This window comes from Protopterus annectens, chromosome 7.part0, assembly GCF_019279795.1.
Source record: "Protopterus annectens isolate FY-2018-M chromosome 7.part0, PAN1.0, whole genome shotgun sequence".
In the NCBI taxonomy this organism is placed as follows: domain Eukaryota; kingdom Metazoa; phylum Chordata; order Ceratodontiformes; family Protopteridae; genus Protopterus; species Protopterus annectens.
In genome coordinates this window covers 1,220,531,183-1,220,556,623 of record NC_056739.1, presented here as the reverse complement: position 1 = coordinate 1,220,556,623, position 25,441 = coordinate 1,220,531,183, and the positions used below count along the sequence as shown (strand labels likewise).

Genomic DNA, 25,441 nt, shown 5'->3' with positions numbered 1-25,441 from the left:
CCCACTTCAACAACCATAGTGTGTGTGCCTAATTTTACATGCATCCACCATTTTTTCACAGAACTGACGGAAGTAGATATGAATTTTGTACTGATCTTTTCCTGTGTAAATCAGCAATTTATCATCAGGAAGAGTTTTACACTGATACTGTTAATTTATTTATTTACTAGCTATATGGTGGAAATATATACCAAAATAATGGCAGCTACTAATGTTAAGCATCAGCATTTCAAGCTTAACCACAAGCATGCCATGCCACAAGCCTTGTACTCTATGTGGATTAATACAAATTCAAAGAAAAAGAAAAAACATGACAGTACATAATAACAATAACCCCATACAGACATGCTTTTATGAAGAATTAACCAGTGGAATTCAGATATACTATCTTAACCTTGCCACAGACGTAAGCCACATTAAGTCAGTTGGTGATTTAGACACTGCCAACATGGCAGTAAGCATGGTTTATTCTTTCACTAAAAACTTAGTTTTTAATACAGTTAGAAGTATCTATTGATATGTGATCATTTATGTTTTTCATTCGTAGTCACTGAAAGATGGCATCAGCTTTCACTGTTTTAACTCCAATATAAAATAAAGATTTGCTAAGAAAAATAGAAATGCCAGAATTCCTTGCTTTTTATTTAGAAAATCAAAGTGTTTGCCCAATAAAGCTCATTTTGAAGCAAGAAAACAAACAAACAAACAAACAAAAAAAGTGTTATGGATGGCAAACTCAACAAATACAGAGCATTAATTACAGAATAAAACATTGAGTAAAACACCTGGTTTTGCATATCTATTGATCAGTAGATCATCACACCTCTCTCTTAAATAGCTGCAACTTACAAAGCAGTAACAATAAGAGCACCCATAATAATAAGAATCCCAGCTACTTAAGTTTCTGTCATCACATACCAGCATCATTTGACAATACTTACCACATCAACCAGCTGAGAGATCGCCAGACCAAATTTTACTTTGATAGTGTCATTTAGGTGCTCCACAGGTCGAACCCATTTCTGGTAATCATAAAAAAGGTGTCTGAATAAACGATCTTCATGTTTGGCAAGCGGTGATGGTTCTGATAAACCTATATAGAAGAAAATTAAGAAAACGCACCTTTTATTCTAATTATATTAGGATTGATGTAATTCAAGCATCAACAAGAATTAGTGCAATTACTTTGCAGTATTCAGTTTCAGTTCAGGTTTGTCTGTGGAAAAATACAAACTTGAAATGAAACTTGTTCTGCTGTCTTAAATGCAAAGATATTAAGAACTCAAGTTAGATTAATACATAGTTCTTTATGTTTATCTGTTATGTTTTATCCTACCTTTTTTTACATGTTTAACTACATATTAGTGGGTGCTTTGTATAGACCTTTTTGTAAGGGCCAGCACACCTGCGGACCTACCCCAAGACCGATCATTCCTTCTCTTTATTGTTTCTCTGCCCTACCTTCTAACTAGCTTGGGGATTTTGTGCAATTCCCCATATAGGCCACTAGAGGGCAGCAGTATACACAACTTTACCTCCAACTGTACCTTTTCTTCTAGCTGAACTATACCAGCTCTAGCGAACACCGATCCCCAGTTATCCCTTTAGGATCTTCACTTCGTGATATCCCCCCTCACCCAGAAAGGCTTATATCAGGGTTTTTACCTTTAGTCTTACCAGAAGATATTTCTAGATAACTCTAGTTTTCTGTCTCATTTACTCTTGTTTCTGGGCTTTTACTACATATTTTACTCTCCTATATACCTAAGTCTAAGGACACACTTTGCATTTATTTTTTGGAAAATAATTAAAGTAAGTGCCACATACCTACTCACAGCTGGGTAGATCTCTGTCTCTCTGATAATCTGATTACCTCTCAGCTTCTCTCAGCTCTGTCCCGCTCCGTTCGCCCTGCGGGCTCACTCCGCTCCTCTACCCTACCCCCATTTCCCACCCACCCCCAGGGGTCCTACACTTACATTTCCTTAGCCACACCCTGTCTCCCAATTATCCTATCTAATTACTTCCACCAATCTAGCATATATTAACTACAACCCACCTATTTTACTCCTCCCCCACCTATTACATTTTGTACCTCTTCCCAAACCTCTTAAGTTTTTGTTCATTACCTAATCACTGCTCCCACACACAGAACTCTACAAAACCCCTTATATAATGTCCTCTAAAACTAAACCTATCCTTATTAAAATTATACTGCTAATTACTCTCTTATCTATTCTCACCTCTGCCTATCTCTTCACCTCCACTGATAAATTTAACTATGGCTATTTCAACTACTCTCCCAAACAAACAGGTATTCACATCCATGCCCTTACCCATTTTCTACTAAATACTGAATCCACACCCTGCTACCTACTAGCTAAGTATCATCGACTTACTCATATTAAATTCAGTAATACAACTGCAAGCAAGTTAAAATACCTAACCATCTTCCTCCACAACCCATTATCTGCCCTAAAAACTCCCACCTTAAAAGATGGTGACATCCACCCTAACCCAGGCCCAACAAACATCCTAACTTCTACAACACTTTCTACCACTCCCCCCAACCTAGCTGCACAAACCTGTCTCTCTAATTCGTTACTTTTAGGTCATCTCAATATCCGCAGTTTAAATAATAAAATTGCTCATCTCCATGCCCTCCTTGATACTCACCCCTTTCATATCCTCTGTCTCACAGAAACCTGGTTAAAACCTGTAACTAAAGACAACGAAATAATCCCCCCAGGTTACAATATACTAAGACCTGGCAGCATAAAACATAGGTGTGGGGGAGTAGCACTACTATATAAATCCACACTACAGATCACCTCATTAGCTTATAACCCACCTCAAGATAGTAAGGCTGAAGTACTTATCTCCCGACTTCAACTAAACACTTCCAAAGCCTTGTACATTATCTGCATCTACTTACCCCCTGGCAATAATATCACTGCAATAGAAGACATTCTAAACTGGATATCAACTTCCTACCCACAAGAAACTATTATACTAGGTGACTTTAATACTGACTGGAAATGTGTAAACACAGATAACCCCATGTCACATATTAATCTTCATGGCTTTAGCCAAACAGTTACCACCTCTACTAGACTTAACAAACCTAACAAAAAAAGAGCATCTTAGATTGGATACTTATTAACAAACAAAAACAAATATATAAGGTAGGTTCTCTTCCTGATGACTTAAGTGATCATATGTTAACTTACATTATAAGACAAAGGAATGATATCCCTAACACCCCTGCGTACAAAATCTCTCGAACCAACAAACACTTTAACCCTGTCTTATTCCAAAATGAACTTAATGCCTGCAATTGGTACCTTCTAAAAACTCTCCCTCTTGAGGAGGCCGTGAAATATTTTAACTCTAAATTCTTAACTATCCTTAACAAGCATGCTCCCAAACGATCTATCAGAATTAAGTCCAAATCTGCCCCCTGGCTTTTAAAAGAAACTCATATTGCTCATGAATAAATCATAGGCCAAGTGGAGAGCATCCAAAAATATCTTAGACCATTAAACATTTAGACAGCTAAGAAATACTACAAAAAAAGCTATACTTACTGACAAAAAAAAAATACTACTGTAAACTACAGCAATCTGACCATAACAGTCCACAGAAGTTCTGATCTAGCATTAATAAACTCTTACACCCAGGGCACTGCAGCACACCACCTCCTCTAGGAGCTGAAAACAATACCTCCCTTCAACCCGTCAATGCCTTTAACACCTTTTTCACTGACACCATAAACTCTCTAGCCTGTCAACTTTCCACAAACTACTCTAATCTCCCAACCTCTTTACCTGATACCCTCCCCTCATTCCAATTACAACTTGTCGCGACCTCATACATCCAAAAACTTATACAGAAACTTAAGCCATGTACCCCCTCTGCTGACCAACTACCATCTAAATACCTGCAACAAGCAGCTAAAGCAGTTGCTTATCCTGTATCCATCATTATAAATAGAAGTATAAATGAAGGAATTGTCCCAGATATCTGGAAAATCTCCCACATTATCCCTTTACATAAATGTGGCAAATCCAACGATTATTCCAACTATAAGCCTATTGCTCTCTTATCACCATTATCATAACTTATGGAAAAATGCATTTACCAGCAACTAATTACCCACTTTATCCAACATAACAAACTAGGTAACTGTCAGCATGGTTTTAGGCCATTTCATAGTACCACCACAGCCCTCCTATCCTTTACCGACTCCATCAATAAAAATCGAAATAACAACATCCTCTCATCAGCACTCTTTATTGATCTGTCAAAAGTCTTTGACATGGTCAACCACCCTATACTCCTAAAAACTCTTGAATCCCTTGCTCTTGACTCTAAGGCTGTTCTCTGGTTTAAGTCCTACCTTAACAATAGGCAACAAGCAGTCCTCTGGGAGAATAAACTATCTCCCCACCTGACAGTCTCCATTGGAGTCACTCAGGGCTCTATTCTCAGTCCACTTCTATTCTCAGTGTTCATCAACAACCTTCACTTAGAAATCCCTCAAGCTACCTGTATACAATATGCAGATGACTCCACACTCATATGTTCTGCCAACTCCATATCTGAACTACAATCCCTAACCCAGACAGTATTTAACTTAGTCGAGGAATGGTTCTTAAAACATTGCCCCCTTTTGAATGCAAAAAAAACAAGCTCTTACTCTTCTCACCTAACAGTAAGTCCCCCCCAATTAATTTCTCTATCAAGTCAAATAATGGCACCATTATAAACCCTGACTCTACCACCAAACTATTAGGAGTCATAATTGACAACAACCTAACATTTGATAATCATATAAACAACACAATAAAAAGTGTAAATAGAAAATTGGGCTCCCTGTATAAAATAAAACCCTTCTTAACCCCTATAGCCAGAACTTCCATTACCCACTCCCATCTAGTCTCCACTCTTCTCTATGCTTCCCCCATATTTACTAACATAAAGAAAAATAATCTTACTAAACTAGCTAACTCATATAATAATATTGCCAAATTTGCCACTGGAAACCCCTTTAGAACTCATCATTGTCTGAACCTACAGCAGCTAGACTGGCTTGAACTACAAAACATCTTGCTACTTTACCAACTTACTTTTGTTCAAAAGATTTTCTACCAACCTAACACACCGATAATCTCTAACCTTATTACCCCCTATACAAACCTCAATTTCTTACGCTCTTCCACTAAACTCCTAGCTAGCATTAGCTAGTCTAATAACTTGGCAGGTGATTCCTTGTTTTCAAATACTGCTGGAAAACACTGGAACATGTTGCCATCAGATGTAACTGCACTTCCCTCCCTCCCGCTCTTTAAAAAAAGGCTCAAGCTACATCTTAAGACACATTGTTTTTGCCCTTGCTGTTACCCTATCCAATTTGTCTGCAGATCTAACTGCACTTCCTAAAAAAAAAAAAAAAAGGGGGGGGCTCAAGCAGCATATTAAAACACTCTGGCTTTGCCCTAGCTTTTACCCTTTCTAATTTGTCTGCTCTCGCTTTTGCCATTTTCCCTATACTGCCTCCCCTCTCCTTTTTCTCTCCACTTACCTTAAGCAGTGGTAACTGCCTCAAGTTTTTGTTGCAAATAGCAGATGTATTAAACTATGAACATAATGTAAACAACCTCACATATCTTAATGTAAGAAAGTCTTATTATGTTTCATATTTAGCTGATTTCTCCTTGACAAATGCTCTCTATCTACATTTAACTAAATACTTTTTCTTTATATTTCTGTACGAATTCTATCTGAATACTGTGTTTGCTTAAATTGTATGACTTTGTAACTACTGATCTCTCATTATTTTTATCAACAAGATTTTGTTTTTTTTCCCTTCTTATACTTGTACATTATAAATGTTTTAATGATACTGTGGAGCTTTTCTCCCCGGGCCTCCACTGAAAATGGAAATATATTCGGTTGGACTAGCCCGGTTAACACATGTAAAATAAATAAATAAATATAAAGAATTTAGTACTTGTACTCCAAAACTTGAAAAAAACAAACTTTAGCTGATTGTCTGTATAAAATATTTGTAATAAAACCTATGTTTCATATGGTATTTTTATGAGTAATTATAATGCCAGTTTCACAACAGAAAAGTTACCACAAAATTAATGAGGTAAACAGTAAAGACCCATGCAAAATGTTAATATTCAGTAAAAAAATATTAAGAAAACAAATGAATATAAAATCATGAAAATTGTTAAATTTAGTGCAATGCTATTCCCTAGAATTCAGAAAAAAATATTCACCACTTACGCTAATTCATTCATGGAAAACATTAACAGTAAAGTGGTCTCTGAACTGGACATGCTTAATATGATGGAGAAAACATCTGAGCTAAGGCTTTACCATTTCAATAAAACTTTCTAAATTTCACCCATTGTCTAGCAAAGCATCTTTGCGGTAAAAAGAAATAAATTAATCTTGGCTGACCCCAATTAAACTCAGTATTATCAGTTCTCTCTCAACTTTTCCATTTTTAATGATACATAATTCGAAATTGTAGAATTTACTTCACTGAGGTTTAATGCTCAGTATGGGAAATATAATTCAATAGCTTTGACTTACTTTGGCATAAAATGGAAGCAAATTAATATCATAGGTTCATAGGTAGGTACTAGGCTATTGGCCCTAGGGCCTATATAATCCTAGCCAAACAGTACCCTGGTTTTTGCCACCCAAGAAAATCATTTTCCTGTGCCCCTGTCAAGTAGAGCCATAGAAGTGATCCCCAGGGTGAATTTCCTATCTCCCATCCAATCATCAAGACTTTTCTTGAAGAGTGCTAATGAGGAGCTTCGTTTGATATAGATAGGTAGTTTGTTCCAGAGTATGGGAAGTCTCTGGGACAGGAATCTATCCCTCCAGCATGTTCTGTTTATTGTGGTGACAAGGTTTAGGTCCCTAGAGCATGTAGCTCGGAGGGATTGGGATTTCTTTAAGTGGAACATGTCCAACAGCTCTGGGTTTGACATAGCTTTGCATGTTAGGCAGAGACCGCCTCTGAGTAGGCGCTATGTGACAGAGTAAAGCTGGCATTTTTTGAGATGGTCTGCATAGGGCATCTGTTTGAGGCTGGAAATCCTCTTTGTGAGGTATTTCTGCGGCCTTTCCAGTTGTGGTAGATGTCTTGTGAGGTACATGCCAAAAGGGGCATTGTACTCTATAATGGGTCTAATGAGTGATGAGTAGAGGGGAACAATTACCTCTTTTTTCCTGGATGAGAAACCTTTTGTGATGAGGTGTGCCACGTAGAAGGATTTCCTGACTACTTTGGCGATGTGATTATCAAAGGAGAGACTACTGTCCACCTGTGTCCCAAGGTCTGTTATCACACTTTTGGTGTTAAGTAGACTACCACCTCTGTGGTAGTTCATGGGTACAGAGTTTTTACCAGAAGGGATGACAATGCACTTTTTGGCATTGAGCTTGAGGCCATGGCTTTGACACCAGGCATCTGTCTCAGTGAGGCCCTTTTGTAGGATGTCCACATCTTTAGGAGTTTTGATTATGGCTCCTAGTTTGCAGTCATCTGCAAACTTTGTTAGCTAAAGACCTTCTGTGTTAGCTTGTACTTCAGAGAAGTAGATACCAAACAGGAGAGGACCCAGGAATGAACCCTGTGTGGTACTCCGCTTGTCACTGGTCTGAAGTTGGATTTAGAGTCTGCTACTTTCACAGTGTGGGTTCTGTCAGTGAACCAGTTGGCAACCCATCTTGTGACATAGGGATTTATACCTAGTTTAGTGAGTTTATCTATAATTCCAGAGTGGGTGATGGTGTCAAAAGCCTTGGCGAGATCTAGATAGGCTGTGTGAACCACCTTACCCTCATCTATGGCTTTGGTGACCGCTTCAAAGAAGTCCATCAGGTTTAGGAGAAATGCTCTGCCTTTTACAAACCTGAACTGGGTAAGGTTCAGAGTTTGGAGATTACCAATGTCGTTGTTTATAAGTTCCATGATGATATGTTTCATAGCCTTGCAGACCAGGCTCATCAGGCTAATGGGGCGGTAGTTCCAGGGGTCCATGGTGGCTCCCCCTTTGTGGTGTGGGATAACTGTTGCTGTGCACCATTCAGTGGGCACAAAGTCTGAAGTGAGGCTATGACTGAACATTGTACTTAGGTGGGGTGCCAGTTCGTTCTGTAGTTCATGTAGAATGCAGCCTGGGATGTTGTCATGTCCCATAGATGCTGTGTTCTTGGCTTTGGAGAGTGCGTTTTTTTACCTGTGCAGCCGTGATTACAGGAACTTTGCATTCTTCCAGTATAGAGATGGGCCCTTTAGGGGGTGAGAGAGGAGTAAGGTTAGCACTGAACCTATCTGCCAGGATGTTGGCAATATCAGTTGGTTCTGTATATTTAGTGCCATTGTGCTGTAACTCAGAGCAGATCTGAGTGTTGCCATTGAGATTCTTGACATAGCTATAGAATGCTTTGTGGTTGTCTTTAGAATCAGTGGTGATTTTGTTTTCGTAACTAGCTTTGCAGGATTTTATGAGGGATCTCAGCTTCTTACTGAGGCTGACCACAGAGTTCCTCCAATCATGGAATTTTACTCTTTTTTGCAACAGTTTCTTTCTTCTGTTGTAGAGACTGGCTTCCTTTTTTTGGAGGATAGCATCTTGGTTCTGTTAGGGATAGCACGATCCATGCACTCGTGTAAGTGCTTGTAACAATCACAATCATTTTTGGACCAGTTCATTCTTTCTATGAAGACTGACAGGAGACTGAAGACACCCATGATTTGGGAATTTTAAATCCAAAACCACAGACATCTCGAATACTGCAGAGCTCATCAGTAGAAGACAGACATATGTAATGACAGCAGTATAATCGTGTACTAATGGAACTTGAGTAAAGATGGAAGAATTTAAAAATATGGAGATAAAATGACGTGACTGATAAAAGCTTCATGACATTTATTTCATCACCACCCTGTATACTTCCCTTTCAGGTGAATGACAAATGGACAGTATCTGCATATCTCCATGTTGAGCTGGATTCATGAATACCTACACTAAGTGTACACCATTCTGAGTGAAATGAACAGACAACACAAGCATGACTCCTACATTCTTCCTCCTACTTTTCTTTTTAATATTGATTTTCTTGCAGCTTTAAATACTGAGGGGGATTTATAAAGATTACCTCAAGGTGTAGACTACATGCACACTTATAATGTGGTAGGGATGTTCTTGAATAGAGATTGTGTACATTTAGTGCAGGCATTCATAAATCTGTCCCATTATGTTACAGCCATGGTACTGTGAACATAACCACATTAGTAAAGTTGTAAGGTCTACTGACGTGTATGTCTGGGGATGAGGTTATATGAAGTAAGGTAATTTACTGATAACTCTTTGCAGAAGCAAAGCAAGATGATATAGCTGCTAAAGGTCAATACTGACAACTTACAAAAGCAACAGATTAATACGTTAAACATAACGAAGAGATGCTTGTGGAGTACAAAAGAAAATGAAATGATGTTAAGGTGGTAGAAAATGTGGGCCCATCTACAACAGAGTGGATGGAGCAGGCCACTCCAAGAAAGGCAGTGGAGAGTGAGTGGCTGGCTAGAGAACAGCAGTGGTGGGTTTAGTAAGTACAGGGTTATGCAGACAGGATCATGAACAGTAACGTTACTAGAGAGCTGGAGTACAGTAGTATGAGCAGTTACTGAAAAAGGAAATTATATCTGTTTCTACTTACTTAACTGATAGTGGCAACCCTGCTTCAATCTCTATAGAAACATAATGCTGGATCAGATAGATATAAACTATTTAAAAAAAAAAAACAGACACACTTGTACTTAAATCACATTCCTATTATTAATAAACATCATAGAAAGTGAAACCCGCAGGGATACTATAAAAGGACAGAGCAACATAGGATGTAATGATGAGTGAAAAGGGATTAAAACATCAGTCTCTTAAGGAGGGGACAAAAATACATTTTGAAATAATTGATTTAATGATACAGCCAGGCAAAAACACACTAAATTACCTTAACATCTTTTTCTCTGCAAGAAAAATAAAGAGCTGAATGGTGTACAAAGCAGCTCTTTAAAAATCTTAAACCCCCAGTCAATAACACTAGTCCCCAATGTAGACTGAAGTTGGATTTGGCAAAAAATGAAACCCTGCTGAATAGAACAATCATCTGTGTTTACTTGTGTTGGGAACAGGGCAATCACACACACACACACACACACACACACACACACACACACACACACACACACACATATACATCCAGTGTCATTCTTGCCCCTACAGATGTGCACACCACCACTGCTGGTTTACAGTGAGGCACAGGGTAATTTTTGGAATGCATCAATTTCACCAACTGCCATTTTACACACTTTGCATCTGGAAAATGCAATCTACTGAAATAGACTTCACAGTCTAATCTGACTGCTGTTCAAGACTTATATAGTTGGTTGGTTACATTCATTTGCTATGTACAGTTCTCTCACAGAGCCATGGTACGAGTTCCACTATGCTGATATTTCTTGCACAATTTGCAGTGACGGCTGGTGACTTCAAATTATAGGGGGGGGGTGCAGGAGACAGATGAATGGCTGGGGTCAATGGGAATGGGTGTGGCCAACTAGAAAGGGGAGGAGCTATGCTCAAAACCAGAAAAACTGTAACTTTTATTAAATAAACTGCACTGGGTGCCAAACCATCATTATGAGAGTCCAAATCAAGACAAAATGAAGTGTAGAAGAAAAAAAATATTTCAGGGTATTGGCTGCATGACAGTTTACTTAATATCTAGATGGAAACAAAAAGGCTGTGAGGCATGAAAAAAAAATACTTTTTAAAAACATTACTGGAATGCCAGTCAAAATCAAGTATAAGAAAAACAAGCAGCACTCAACTCAAACCACTTCTCCTTGCACTGCAGTTCTAATTATAATTTATATTCAGCTTTATTAAAGTACCAAGTTACATGCTGAAAGTAACAATATTTGTGATACCCCCTCTTGTAAAAATGTTTCTTATCCAAAAAAGACCTGCTGCCTAACAACGATCTACTTGTTTCATGGGGAAAACATGATCAAAGTAAAAAATGAAGAGCAAACAAGAAACAAGCTCAACATAGATTGCTTAAAGGATTACAGCACAGGTTATGTACCACACACGATAGATTGGCATTCTGTTTAGTTTGCAGGTAAAGCCTGCAAAGATGACTGCAAGTCTACAACAAATGTAATGAGCTTCTTAAAATAATGTAATCCTGTCCTTTATTAAAAATACTGTCATATGCATTTCAATACTCAAGGCTTATATGTTATCTAGTTGTGTAAGTATTCTGTGCATGGCAACAACAGAAAGGCTTTCAATGTTGGCAGTTCTTTAACAGTATGCTTATTAAAACTTACTTGCATCTTACAATCTCAGACAAGCTTACCTGATGGTCATTAAAGCATTGCTACTTAAACACAGAGCAACAGGCACGTTCTGAATAATAATAAGTATAAATCAACAGTATAAAAATATGACAGAAACCAGAACATTGAGCAAAATCAAGGAAAGATGAAAAGCCACTGTAGTACTTGTGTCTACCTTGGATGAGGGAATACTCTGCACATCTACACTGCATAACTGCTCCTTGCCTTGCTTGGACACATCCAGAGTCACACTACATGGGGCAGTGGGGTGCAACAAGTATGTCACAATTTGAAATGTCTCTGGCTGACTGTGATGACCCTGACACATTTGTCTTACCTTTCAACCTCAGAACAAAAACTCTGGACAAAGTCATACATAGAAGTGGGACAAAGGCCCAAAAATAAGGACAATTTTTAAATATTGCTCTTATACACTTAGAAGGATAATAGAACAGTAGGTCTTGCATTAGTATGAATTTTCTGAAGGGTATGAAATCTGAAACTGAAATGTCTGTCATTATTTTCTAACTTCAGTCTTTAATGATTTGTCACTAATTTGCCAAAAAATACAATTTCATGAAAAACGGATCAAAAATGTGATGCAAAAATATAAAATAGCCACACAATACAGCTGGGAACCTGTCAAGAAGGGACACTTTTTTAATATTAGTACTGCTAACCTGAGCAGCTGAAAAAATAAAAGAATCTACATGCATTTCTGAAATAAAAGTAATCTATAACTCTGATTATTACAGTTATTTATTAATTGTAAACCCTCCATGTTTTCTTCCAAAATTGCCATTTTGCGGAGGGATTATTATGGGAAGAGCAACACTTTGAGCCAAAATTAGGGACAGTTGAGAGGTTTGGATATGCCTAATTCTATAAAGCAATTTATTTGCACTTCCCTCTCAACCTGTTAATGCAGGAAATCTGGACAAGGCCAAATATCTTGGGGGAACATATAAACAGTACTAAAATTGGTCTTGTATAAACTGAGACAGTTGATAGAACAGGTCTTGCTTTAGCATGCATTTTCCTGAAGGTTATGAAGTCTGAAACTCAGTGTGTCATTATTTAGTGACTTAATTCCTAAATGATTTGCCAGAAAACCACAAATTTTATGAGGAACAAACCATAAATAAGAAGCAAAAATCTATTAATTCTGCAAAAATCTGGACAGTTGAGAGGTACAGTTTGGCGCCCTTCCCTCCTCACAAAACCATGGTCGAATGGAGCCCCCCCCCCATGCAGCCATTGCAATGAGCCAATACTTGGATATTTCACCCCATTTAACATAAAACACTAATGTGCATACTGCTTTACTTCTGTGATGATTTGGACTTCATTTAAAAGTTTTATTTTACATTTTACGGCACAAACACTAATAGATATCTGCTAAACAAAGCAATGCAGTCTCACAATGAAAACAGACTTAACATTAAAACTTTTCTGCCCTTGAAATTCACATTCATTGAAACAGCACTGAAATCCACATTCAAAGAAAATACATTTTGGCAGTGGCAGATAAAGATTAACTTTGAATTTAGGCTGTTTTCAAATTACAGGCCCCTTGCACATGAAACATATACATGCTCTTTCATACACCTTCCTGATTGTACTAAATTATATTCCTTGTAAAATGCAGTACAGTTTTAGAGGGCGTTTTAAATTTATTATTTTGAACATTTTTCCAGTAAACAATGAAACAAAATGCATGCACCAGTAATGACAAAACTGCCCAATTCAGAGCATTTCCATCATAAAAGTCTACTTAAACATCTACAGTCCACCAGTATCAATACATATGCACAATCTCTGGAGAAGTAAAAGTCATCCAAATAATTCCACATTAAAGAGATCTGTAACTAATGAAGAGGGTGCTGCTAGCAAACAACTTTATATTTCATTGTTTCATCTACAGATAAAGTGCCTGTTGCCCTTGAGGAATAAGCCACATTTTCCTGAAACTCCATTGCTTTGCTTCCGTCTTTCCTTTATGTTGGGACTAACTGGCTCTTCTTAATTTGTACAGCATTTCATCTGTCAAACAAATAAGTGGTTTTGCTCAATGAATGTGTATTAAGTCTTTGATCTGTTCTACTGGGAAAGTGGAATGTTTAACAGTAAGCCTTATTCGATGTCATCTAGTTTCTTGTGATGTTACACAGCTAACATGGCAAGTGCTTGGCTACTGTTAGATGAAGTGGAGAGCATTCCACCTGTCTGCAACAGTAGACAAAAGTAGCACAGTGTTACACCAAAAGTAAACAATGAAGAACAGTCAGAACTATGAGCAGGGCTATGGCATTGCAATGTGCTTTGCTAATGCCCATCAGTAGAATGGCATAGTCCGGTACACCAGTAACTGGTGTTGTATTGCTTAGTAAAAAGAATACAGACTGTAAAGAATACTTCAAGCAGCAAGTTTTAAAATAGATGATTTGCCTTCTCATTAATAAAATATTATGTTAAAATCCTTACCAGGAATTGTTACACATATTAGAAAAGAAATGATGAAGGTGCTTAAAATATAGACATATACTGTACATAGAAGGTAAAATAATGAAAGATGTAAAAGCTGATAGACAAATCAGTGTGCATGTCCCTCATTGTCAGTATCTGCCTCTCAAATCACAGCTTGCTGAGACCCACTTGCTCTAGAATATCTTTCTGTCCCCAGTTGTTTACATATTTTATATCTGAGGTACATGTTCAATTAACACACTCAAATAAATAAATCTTATTTCAGCTTTTCAATAAAGTATAAGGCATTATATGTGCAGCCCTTTGCTGCAAAACTACACCGAGTCTGCAAGTACCTGTCTTTGCCTCCGCTCTGTTGTTGGAATTATGATTCCTGCAGCTGTCCATCCCAGTAGTGACTATGCTGTACCTGCCAGTGTCATTCCTACCCTCACTTAAAGTGACTGGCAGCTCACTTCTAAATGATGTCATCATCAGCCACTCCAAGTATAACAGGTCTGCCCCTTGTCAGAGGCAACAGCAATGACCACAGACCTTGTAGGGTGAGATAAATATGGACAGGAAAACTTGTAGATGTGCTGTTACAGCTGTCCAGTACCAGACTACTGCAAAGATAAAGTCATAATGGTACATTTCATGACTCACACTTCAACTTCTTTGTGTGGGGGTAGCCTGTCAGTACATCACACCATGATTCTCAGTAATGCTAGCAAATACAACATTTAATTTCTCTCAAGCACCCATGTTGACTACAACTACCCTTCTGCATGCTGTTTCATCTGTTATGCTCGAGTACTTACCTAGACAGTCTCTGTTCATATGCTTTCATGTAGTCATTGTGAGCAGGTATGATATATTTAGTTGTGTAAAGGAAAACAATAGTAAAACAAATCAGAACTAGAGAAATCATCTTGCATTGTAGTGTAGTGGCCATAAAATAGTATCAAAGACATTAAAAATTTCTTGACTGCTAAATTTATAGCAATTCTAACTGAAATAACATTTTTCTACTCTGCAATATTGCATTTTTACTGTTTAAATAACTTTGCTAGTTTTCACAAAAAACTTTGTCTTCTGAAAACAAAATGTATTTCCACAACATCTGGATGTCCCTGCATTCACTACTGGCCATACTTTATCTAGCATGAATGTGTTCTGACCTCTGCCCCACATTCTTAGACCAGTCCATATGTCAAATGAGAAGAATACAAATAGTCAAGAAACTACAAACTTTCTTAAAAATTAAGATCACTGGTAATAACAGTCAAAGGTTACTGAAATGGAGTCATCAAAGTGCATGTAAGAAAAAGCCAGCTCCATGGCCTAGAGGGATATAGCTTTGACTATGCTGCAGGCAACACAGTTTCAAGCACTTGTAAGAGCTGGCAGGATAACAGATGGAAGTGAGTGACTTTTGCCAGCTCACACATCCAAGGAGTAGGGAGGTGGCTATGGCAATGTGAGTTTGAAAGCCATTTTTGTTGGTGTGCTTAGATTCCCTTATGGTAATATCTTTGCAATCTGTGGATCCCTGGATTTCAAGGAAAAAAGGCCAAGGTCATAAAATGCCTACAAGATGTTGGTTGTATCTTCTGCAGTCCTGAGGAACCAAATACACTCGTCCATATGCTGCAACGTAATATTGAGGAACTGGTTCAAGATTCATGTGTCTGACACCTGCAATATCCCTAACATGAAAGGTCCCTGCAGCTGTGATGTCTAAAGCTGCACATAACTCTGTAACCACAGGAATGGGCATGCCATGCACCCCTACCTTGACTCCACTTATGGGTGACACAGTCTGGCAAGTTCCCTAACAGTCTCCCTGTCCCAACAGTAATGGTTCATAATATACTGGTCAGTGAACTGGTGGTATGTCAAGCACCATCTCTAATTCCTATGTTGGCACAAATGAGTACAATGTGTAACACTCTGGTCAATGGCTCTGATGGCGGATGTTAAAATATGTTGATGCAAAATGACTACTGCTAAGCCAAGCTTCACTTCCCTATTGTACTGTGTGATTCTTGGTGTAAATAACTACGTATCCATTGAGGTCGCCACTACAAATGCCTGTGAATTCCACACAGCATCTTATATTCAAGACCTTGCCATACTTTGCATTGGCTGACAGTATGTCTTTGGCACATCGGGAAAAGAAAAACACTAGCCTAAAAAAAGTCTCTAACTGCAGATAAGCTTGGTAAACAGTATTTACTGAGTTCCTACATGCTCTTCTATTTTTGTGTGGGTCTTTGTTTTTATTGTCTGAGTCACATAAACAACAAAATAAGACAACCTAACATAAACACACAAGTAGCTAAAGCAGACTGAAGCACTGGTACAGTGAGCACTGTGAGATGTGCAAATATTTCAAGTTCTTATATAAATTGGGTTAAACAGTGGTATACTGTCCTTCAGCAGCAGCAAGACCTGTGGTGCCAGGCAAGACCCAGAAAGATATCAAGCAGGTGACTGTTCATTGCAAGATGCCGTAGCCTATGAGTATGCATGCAATCCTTCAACCATAGCATGCACATGTAAGGACAACTGGGTGGACTGAAAATGTAAAAAGCTGTTTTATTTAAAAGAAACTTAAGGAAGGATAACAATACTGAACACACACCCACACACACACACACACACACACACACACACACACACACACACACACACACACACTTTGTCCCTCTTACCTTCCATAGCGCAATGCAGATCCCATCCATTAAATCCCATAGCTGGCACCACAATGTAGATCCCATCCATAGCTGTCCACCATTAAATCCCATAGCTGGCACGTCCGAGCACATCCACCACGCGAGATCCCCGACGAGACTCCTGCATCCACAACGTGAGATCCCCGACGAGACTCCAGCCTGCCGACATTGCAGTCCGGGTCAGATCCGTTCCCAGCGACTGTCTATGCAGTTTTAAAACTGCATAGACTTCTGGGAGCTCTGCTCTTACATGCTTCCCAGTCTGGACTGCTGCTGAAACAGTCTGCGCATGCTCCAGACTGTCTCAGCAGCAGTCCGGACTAGTGCGCATGCGCGAAAGTCTGCGATTTTTTATTTTTTTTTATCTTTTATTTTTATTTTATTTTATTTATTTTACAACTGGGGGGGGCTGCAGACCGGCAGTCCAATAGCACGGGCCGCCCCTGACAATTTGTCTTCATTTCTGTTTCAAAGGATTAGTTGTCAAATTGCAGACCTTTAGAGTAATTCCCTGTTATGTATCCTAACAAACTGTTAAGGGGAATTTACTTTCAATGTTTTTCATATTCATTATGGGAGGCCAGAGGGTAGGTGTATAGATCAGTTGTAGTATGACTGATCAAAGCAACTTTCAATGATTGCCATTTCATCAAATGCATTAAGTAAAAAAGATACTTGGACAAACCAGAAGATAAACAATATGACATTTTTTTTTCCTGGAGGGGAATCAAACCCAGTCCACCAAATTATATGTAGGGGAGATCATTTGAACTCATCACACTATAAGCAATTTTAGAATCACTGCATCTGGAGGAAAAGAAACAATTCTCTGAGATGGCAATTTCACTGAAAGCAGAATCGGAAAGGTTAGGTTTGACAAATTATACTTTGACAATCCTGGCTTTGATCAATAGTATATCCACCATACCATCTGCATACACAAAAATCAGACGTCACACTCCAGTAAAGCATATATACAACAAAAAGTACAGTCACATTCGTGCATACCTGCTACAACAAAAAGTACATAGTCACATTCGTGCATACCTGCAACAATAATCTGCAGAACTTTATATGGCCTTTTCAAGCCTTACCTGTACAATAAAGGCTTCATGCAATGCCAGTCAGATATTCACCTGAACTTCTTGCACAACTCAAATAATAACATGGGATTGTCATGCTCTTCTTGTACAGTATTTATTGTATAAACTTTTAGACATTTCTCTCAAACCACTCAGAATCTCATGTCATTAGGTGGGAGGGAGTGCATTCACAGTGGGTCTTTCATTGGGATGCAGGAAACCACTTTAAAAATCTTAGCCTCTTTTCAAGCTAATGATCACCTGCATTAAGGTAGCAGGGACATGAGTTCCCCTCTGTGAAAGCACAACTTACCACTGATATTTCCTTAAGTGTACATTAAAGAAATTGCCCCCCATCTTACATTCAGGGCAAAATCTATGTCGGTGTTACTGCTAATGCAGATTTTAGACATGACCTTGGTTTATGAGGGTTAGCATGAGCAGGCGTAGGGATGAGTGACTAGCTAAAGGCTGGCTTAACTTTGCTGGAAGCAAGCTATGCGATATTCTCTAATATGCATAGTAATGACAAAGCTTCTTGCTCCCAGTTTGGCAAGGCAGATTAAACAAATGTGTGTCCTAGGTTCAAGTATGTAAAAGTGGGTAGTTACAAACACTGTAATGTGATCTGCAATAAGTGCAGAGGAAAAGGGGATGACAGCAGCATATCAAACTGAATTATGACATAAAGTATGATTGCTCTGAGGGGCTTGCTGCCCATACTTAATGGGGGAAAATCGGTAATATGTACAGTCTGTCGATTCTCAGAGGCTCAAACACTTGTGGGGGTATAAAAAGTACATCTACATACTCCATAATACCACCTTTAAATAACTTTATAAAAGCAAAGTTACATATTGGATTTAAGTCTGTGAACTCAGGTAAGGATAATGCAATACAACCCAAACATGTTTTTATTAGACATAAAATTTCCTTTTGCAAGGGCTTGCATGCATTCCTTAATACAATAAGGGCTATTACATGGACATCAGAACAGTGCACAATGACAAACTATATGCAGCTGGTACTTATTGTGACATATAACAATCAGCAAAAGCATTGTTTATTTTATATAAAACAATCTCAATGCAGGAAGATGTACCATGGGCCTCATTACCTCATTCAGTCTATGAAATAGCTATATTAATAGACCAGGATTCTGCAGCAGTGTTAGCCTCTGCTCTCTTGATCAGAATTTGTTGAAAGCCTAGCGCTCCTGTCCAATGTTTCCTGCTATCTTTGCCAATAATGCATAACATAGCATCCATTATTCAGGGGCAATAATCCTGCTTTCTGTAATCTGATTAGCAAAACTCACTGTATAGGAACATCTCCTATCACCTCCAATTAGTTTTAAGCAATACTTGCTATTTAGAGGTACTTACCTCCCATAATGCAAAAGGTGAAGCTTAGAGTCTAGGTGAAGCCCCCATTCCATTTCAAACCATTGCAGATTGCCAATATGGTATTATATTAAATCTCTGTGTTATAATAGATGTACACAAACACTACCAGAACAATTCATGTATAGTGTGAACTATGCTGCTAATTTACATACCATAGGGTTCCAGGGATGTGGTATGCCTTATTTAAGGCACTGTATTCCAGCAGTTTGCAGTTTAGCCTGCATGGTGCAGCTCCAGGGTAAAAAAAATGTGGGAGCACCAGCAGAGATGACTGGTCATCTCCTTGCAACCTTATTCATTAAAAAATAATTCATAGCTGCGCCATGCAGGAGATGATCCATGGAGTTGTAGAGGTACAATATTGGCTTTCCTACCAAAAAATTATGGTAGTAGGCTAGCCCAGCGTTATGCAATCCTTTCTTTTGTCAACTGCTCAAAATATAATCGTAACATAGTAGACATAATCAATTTCATTCTGTTCTGTTATGGAAACTAGAGTAAATCCCTTACCCACTTTTTGCTGTGTAATAGTACTATGGTAAATATTTTTATGAATTTCACCATTCTATCACCAGTAATACTTCATAATAGAAATTAGGGAATTTATATGAATGTTTGCCCTCTAAAGAGGTATTTATGAATTCCTTATAATTATTATAAGTTCATAGGTAGTTTGTGCATGCAGTCCAGGGAACCATTAGTGATCCTAGCCAAATTTTCAATTTCCCCAAAGCGCCGTCTGGATAAGAGACCTACTTGCTCAAGGTCACAGACTAGGCAAATGAAGGCTGAGGGAATCGAGCCTTGTACCAAAGGAAGTAGGTTTTAACAGCTCACAGCCTTAATCTTCGCCAACTGCCACACAACTCTACTCTTTGCTAGAGGTCTTTAAAAATCCCATTCTAATTCCTATTTCCAGAAAAAGCGAGTACTTTTTTCACCCCTTCTTTCACTCAGCTGTCCTAGGACCAGTGAGAATCTTAAGGGTGCCCTGGGGGTAGGGGGGACAGTGCTGTGCACTTTCCAGCTGTCTTTTAAATTCTTTATGACCTACCCTATTTTTCCTTTCTCTCTCCCATGTAGTTCCTGTGGAGACTTCCAAGGGGTAAACATGCAATGGAAAAATGCGGAGTATCATCTTGACTTCATGGCAGTTCGGTCACGTCTCCAACTGTCACCCTTTGGTGCACATGTCCCAGCAGCAATGTTCCTGATCTTCACGAAGGATCATTGCAGGAGATGCCCACAGGAAAGCCATCCCCGCTGCCTCTTCAGCAGTTGTCTGAGTTGCTAATCCAACCTGAGTTGGTGGGGCCATAGTCAAAGCTTTACCCCTCTAACCACCAGAGTGTTTTGAAAATGTAAGCAGTTGTATACACTCATTGCTTTTAGATGCAAACTTAGAGATACAACATGGTTATTATATGAGTCTGACTCTGTCAAATGTCCAGCTAATTCAGCATCTTAGTAGAACAACAGGGCTAAGTATTTTTGTTTATTCCACACTTTGTCACGTTCTCTTCTGCTGCATGTGACTCAATAGGAACAGCTTACACTGTCCCTTCCCTCATCACAAGTACTGCAGAAGCCTGCTTTTATCTATACAGAATGTATTATTATTAAAGACTCCTCTACTTGAGAAATCAGGCATCTAACTAAGCACTTCTGACTAATGAAATGACACCTTGATGTGTAACACCTACTTCTACATATTTTCTAGATGCATACATGTTTTTGTTTCTTTCTTTTTGGTTACATATGATTTCACCTACCTCTACATTTGGTCTCACCTCAAGTCAATATCTATATCCTTTTATTTCGAGTCAAGAACCATTCTTTCTTGTATATACGCTATTCATATTTTTTTCTCTTTCTACATTATGCATTACCTTCCTTATGCAACACAAGTCCACAAGGTTACTCAGCAGAATACATTTCACCCCATTGAACATTGGTCTACTAAAATGCTATTAAACCACTGTTCTCTCATTCATACAATAAGAATGATTGCCAAGTAGTAGATATGAATCTGCCATTACAATTTAGAGAGAACACATGCAATAAATAGTTCTGTGTAAATAAACAGTTTTGTGCATTGTGTATAGGTGCAAAATAGTTATATACAGTATGCTCTGTATTCATGTATCCTTAGTCTACTGCTTGCAACTGGCCCTACCCACCTAACCACTAAACTGGCCCATTTGTTTCTCCAAGGGAAAAGTCGAACAAATCTGGAGAGGTATACATCATCCACATGTCTACGAACATGTCAGCCTCTACCTAACCCCTCCCTGCCACAGCTTGAAAGATCCACAAAGTGTTTCACACTAGGGCAGCATACATGCTACCACACAACCCTCCCCTCACAAGTTTCACACTGCTGCAGCATGTGCTGTGTATAATACCTCCAGCAGGTATTGCTAATGTAGTCATCTGAACTGCTATCCTCCCCCAGCATGGATGAGCTGGAATTAGTCACTAATTTCTACTGTCCCCTATCTGGGCCCCCAAGAATTTATGTCACTAGTACAAACACAGATAATCTAGGGTTTAGACAGCATTTTATCCCTCTGTGCCATAGGATCAGGCAAAGTATATTTTGTTGTGCAGTAGCTTATAGAAAGCTGAGTCAGTTTGGGAAGCGATATTTTGGAAAACAAATTGCAATGAGACAAACACATTTCAAGATATGGGGACCAATGCATGAAATTTTCAAATTCTGATGTAAAAATGCTAACAGATGGTGAAAATTTCCTGTCAGTTTGTAAAATTACATTTTAGAACACAGATGTGTAGTGGCAGTTGTGTATTTCCCGAAGTAGGTATTCAGAGAAAGCATGCTCATTATATTTGAGTGTGTAGTTTTGACCCCTCAATCATCATATAAGCATTAAGCTTTTATTTGCTGCTGGCTTATCCAGTGCTTACTTTGTCACAGCACCTGTGACACTGCATTTCCTTTTTATCCAGTTTGTCAACAGGAGTAATTTGTAAGCAGAATCGTATGCCTATCTGTACCTAGGGAAATGTATAGTGCAGTAAGAAGCAACTCTGTATGTCATTCCTGTGAAGAGAGCATTCATTGCCATAATGAATGCATCATGCTAAGAAATTATCTGATGAAGTCTATTGGACGGAAGTGGGCATAAGGAAACTCAAACTAGACAACATTAATGAGAAATCAGATTGCCTGTATTTTTATTTTTACCTTTTAGATAGATTCTTTTGGGAAAGGGTCGTGTTACAAAAATTCTCCTACAAAATGATCAAGAATTTGACAGGATCTACCAGCCTGACTGGCTTTTCCTTCCTTAGCTTCACTAAGAAATTAAGCAGCATTTGCAAGGCAGAGTATAGAAGGCTATGTACCCTGCTTTATCATAATGCTGTCAGAACTAGAATAAAGGAGATAAATTAAGAGAAGGGTGCATGGTACCACAGCGTGTCCTCCCTTGTTTCCTGTAGGGATATCAGTGTCTGGACATTAAAGAACTCTGAAGAGAAGCATGTACATAATTCCTTCCTGTCTGCCCTTGTATCCTGTAATACTCTCTGTGTCCGGAAAGTAGTGGAATGAGAAGGAAAAAGTGTACAGTATCCCATCCAGTATGTCCTTGTTTCCTCCATGGCTTTCAGTACTTGGACAGAAGGAGCATGTGAAGAGAATAGAGTACAGAATGTCATACTTCCATCCTTGTTTCCTGTAAGGTTCATGGTGACTAAACAGTAAAGAAATGCGAAAGGAAGAGTGTATACTATCACAGCCTATCTGCCTTTGCTTCTTGTAGGGCTCTCAGTGTTTTGACTGTAAGTGAACATAAAGGAATGCGGAATTCCTTTTTGCTTGTTCTTGTTTCCTGTAGGGCTGTTAATACTTGGACAGTAGGGGAATGTGAAGAGAGTGGTGAATAACATCCCAGCCTTCCTGCTCTTGTTTCTTATAGGGTCTCAGTGCCTGTACAGTATGGAATGTGAAGTGAAGGCTTTACTGAACCCCACCCTGTACATCTTGTTATGTAATAGGGCAGGTGGTACCAGATGGAGAGTGGTACTAGTACAGAGGGACACACAGCATTGCAAATTCTGTGCTCTGTGCACGCACCTGTGGTAACATATTGGGGGAGTTTGCACTGAATGACAGCTGGGAGAGGTCCAGCACATTGTGCAGCCCATATGCATTTAGCATATATATGACATCTGATATCTGACGATGGCAGCAGATGTCAACTTGTGGAAAACATAGATTCACATATTTGTCAGAGCAGTTGTATTTGGACATTTTATTTTATTTTGCAGTATGCTTTCCTGTCATGTATTTTACCCACTTGCTCATTACATGGAATATCTGTTTTGTTAAGTTGGAGTCCCTATGCTGTGACCATAGATTTACCATGTGGGAGACTGTTTTGGTGAGTTGGTGTCCCTATGCTGTAGCATAGATTTACCATGTGGGAGACTGTTTTGGTGAGCTGGTGTCCCTATGCTGCAGCCACAGATTTTCCATGTGGGAGACTGTTTTGGTGAGTTGGTGTTCCTATACTGTGGCCATATATTTACCATGTGGGAGACTGTTTTGGTGAGTTGGTGTTCCTATACTGTGGCCGTATATTTAGAATGTGGGAGACTGTTTTGGTGAGTTGGTGTTCCTATGCTGTGGCCATATATTTACTATGTGGGAGACTGTTTTGGTGAGCTGGTGTTCCTATGTTGTGGCCATAGATTTACCATGTGGGAGACTGTTTTGGTAAGCTAGTGTCCCTATGTTGTGGCCATAGATTTACCATGTGGGAGACTGTTTTGGTGAGGTGGTATTACTGTGCTGCAATAATTTGTCATTTGCTAGTCACTATATTGTTTTGTTAATTGTATTTTTACCCATTTGTCAATTTTTGCTGATTAGGATAGGCTCCTTCTGTTAAAATGTTGGGCAATGTGTGGTAATGATGGACTTCTGAGAAGCATCTTTGTTCTCACACTTTGTACAGAGAAGGACCTTGCTTTTATTGGGAGATGTGCAAGTTAAAAGACATCATGGACATAGTCTGGAAGTGGAAAACCTCTTGAAAAGATCTAAATATAGATCTATTTTTTTCTGTGGAAGAAAAGCTCTGTACTGAGGAGTCTAGCAGACACCCTAGGAACATAATGCTGGTGTGACAGAGTCAAAAAAGACTTCTGAATGTTCTCTTGGAATCCCTGTCTACGTAGAACATCTCCTACCCAAGCAAGAAATTCCTGACATTTTGAAAATGATTAACAAGATATCTAAATATGGAAAATGTGGCTAACTTATAGGCGTAAATGTGCTACAACTGGAGATACTTTGTGAACACTCTTGAAGCAGCAGATAGCACACAGGATAAGGCAGAGAACTAATAATGTGACCCAAATGTACAAATGCTTAAACATCGGAAGTCAGGATAGATAGGAATGTGATGATAAATACCATTTAAATCTAAGGTTACAAAAAAACAAATGCAGAGGAAGGGCTAAGAGATTGGCAATAAAGCAAACTGTTTTAGAAACAAATGGCCCATAACTAGTCTCCAGTTATTTTTTTTCTTTGGCACCAGAAACATTCTTGAACAAAAACATTTTCCTCATTGGGAAAGAGGATGCCATCTGTAACCTTGTTCTGCCAGTCTCACATCTTATTTGTCAGAGACAATTAATTGACAAAGAGAAATGGAAATTCAGACTTTATGGATACGAAAATGGACTGCCAAAGTCCCTTACACAGTTATTCTGACTTATTTTACTGTCCTTTGGTGGGTGGGGGTCTGCTTTCTTTTTGGAACCTCCCTGCCATTGTTTTTTTGTTTTTGTTTAATATCTTACCAGTATTTTCTTGAGACTGTTTGTTTTATCTCTTGACAAATTTGGATGACGGAGCACAAACACCTTGGAAAATCTAAAGAACAAAGGCTGAAAACACTGACAGATTCCTTTTATCAGCTTACCCTCCCTCATCACATTTTTGATGAAGGGTTAGCTGAGGGAGCAAAAACAAAATCCCTATCCTAAGGAGAATTTAAAATCCCATTTTTACATCCTCTGAAAGCTTTTGATAATGCAGCCAGTCAATCTTCCCCAACACAGTACTAATAGGAACAGCCCTGGATATACTATCTACAGAGTCATAACCACACTTTAAACAATGAATAGTCACCTGAGAAATAGAAAAAACTAAATCACACAGCGCAAATTTTTCATTATAGGAAGCAACTGCAGATAAACATTCCTCATACTTTCACAATTAGTCAGATTATACTTTAAATTATGGCCTGACAATTCATCATTCTAAAAATT

The 25,441-nt window shown here is 38.7% G+C and overlaps 1 protein-coding gene across 1 annotated transcript in view; it reads right to left on the bottom strand.

The window, feature by feature from the left end:
• The window catches only part of CHRNA5 (cholinergic receptor nicotinic alpha 5 subunit), a 1,051,294-nt gene that overhangs the window by 566,666 nt on the left and 459,187 nt on the right, over positions 1 to 25,441 (bottom strand). Inside the window, exon 2 of the mRNA XM_044077847.1 lies at positions 942 to 1,093. Coding sequence (XP_043933782.1) covers positions 942 to 1,093 — 152 coding nt within the window. The remainder of the gene's footprint in view (positions 1 to 941; positions 1,094 to 25,441) is intronic.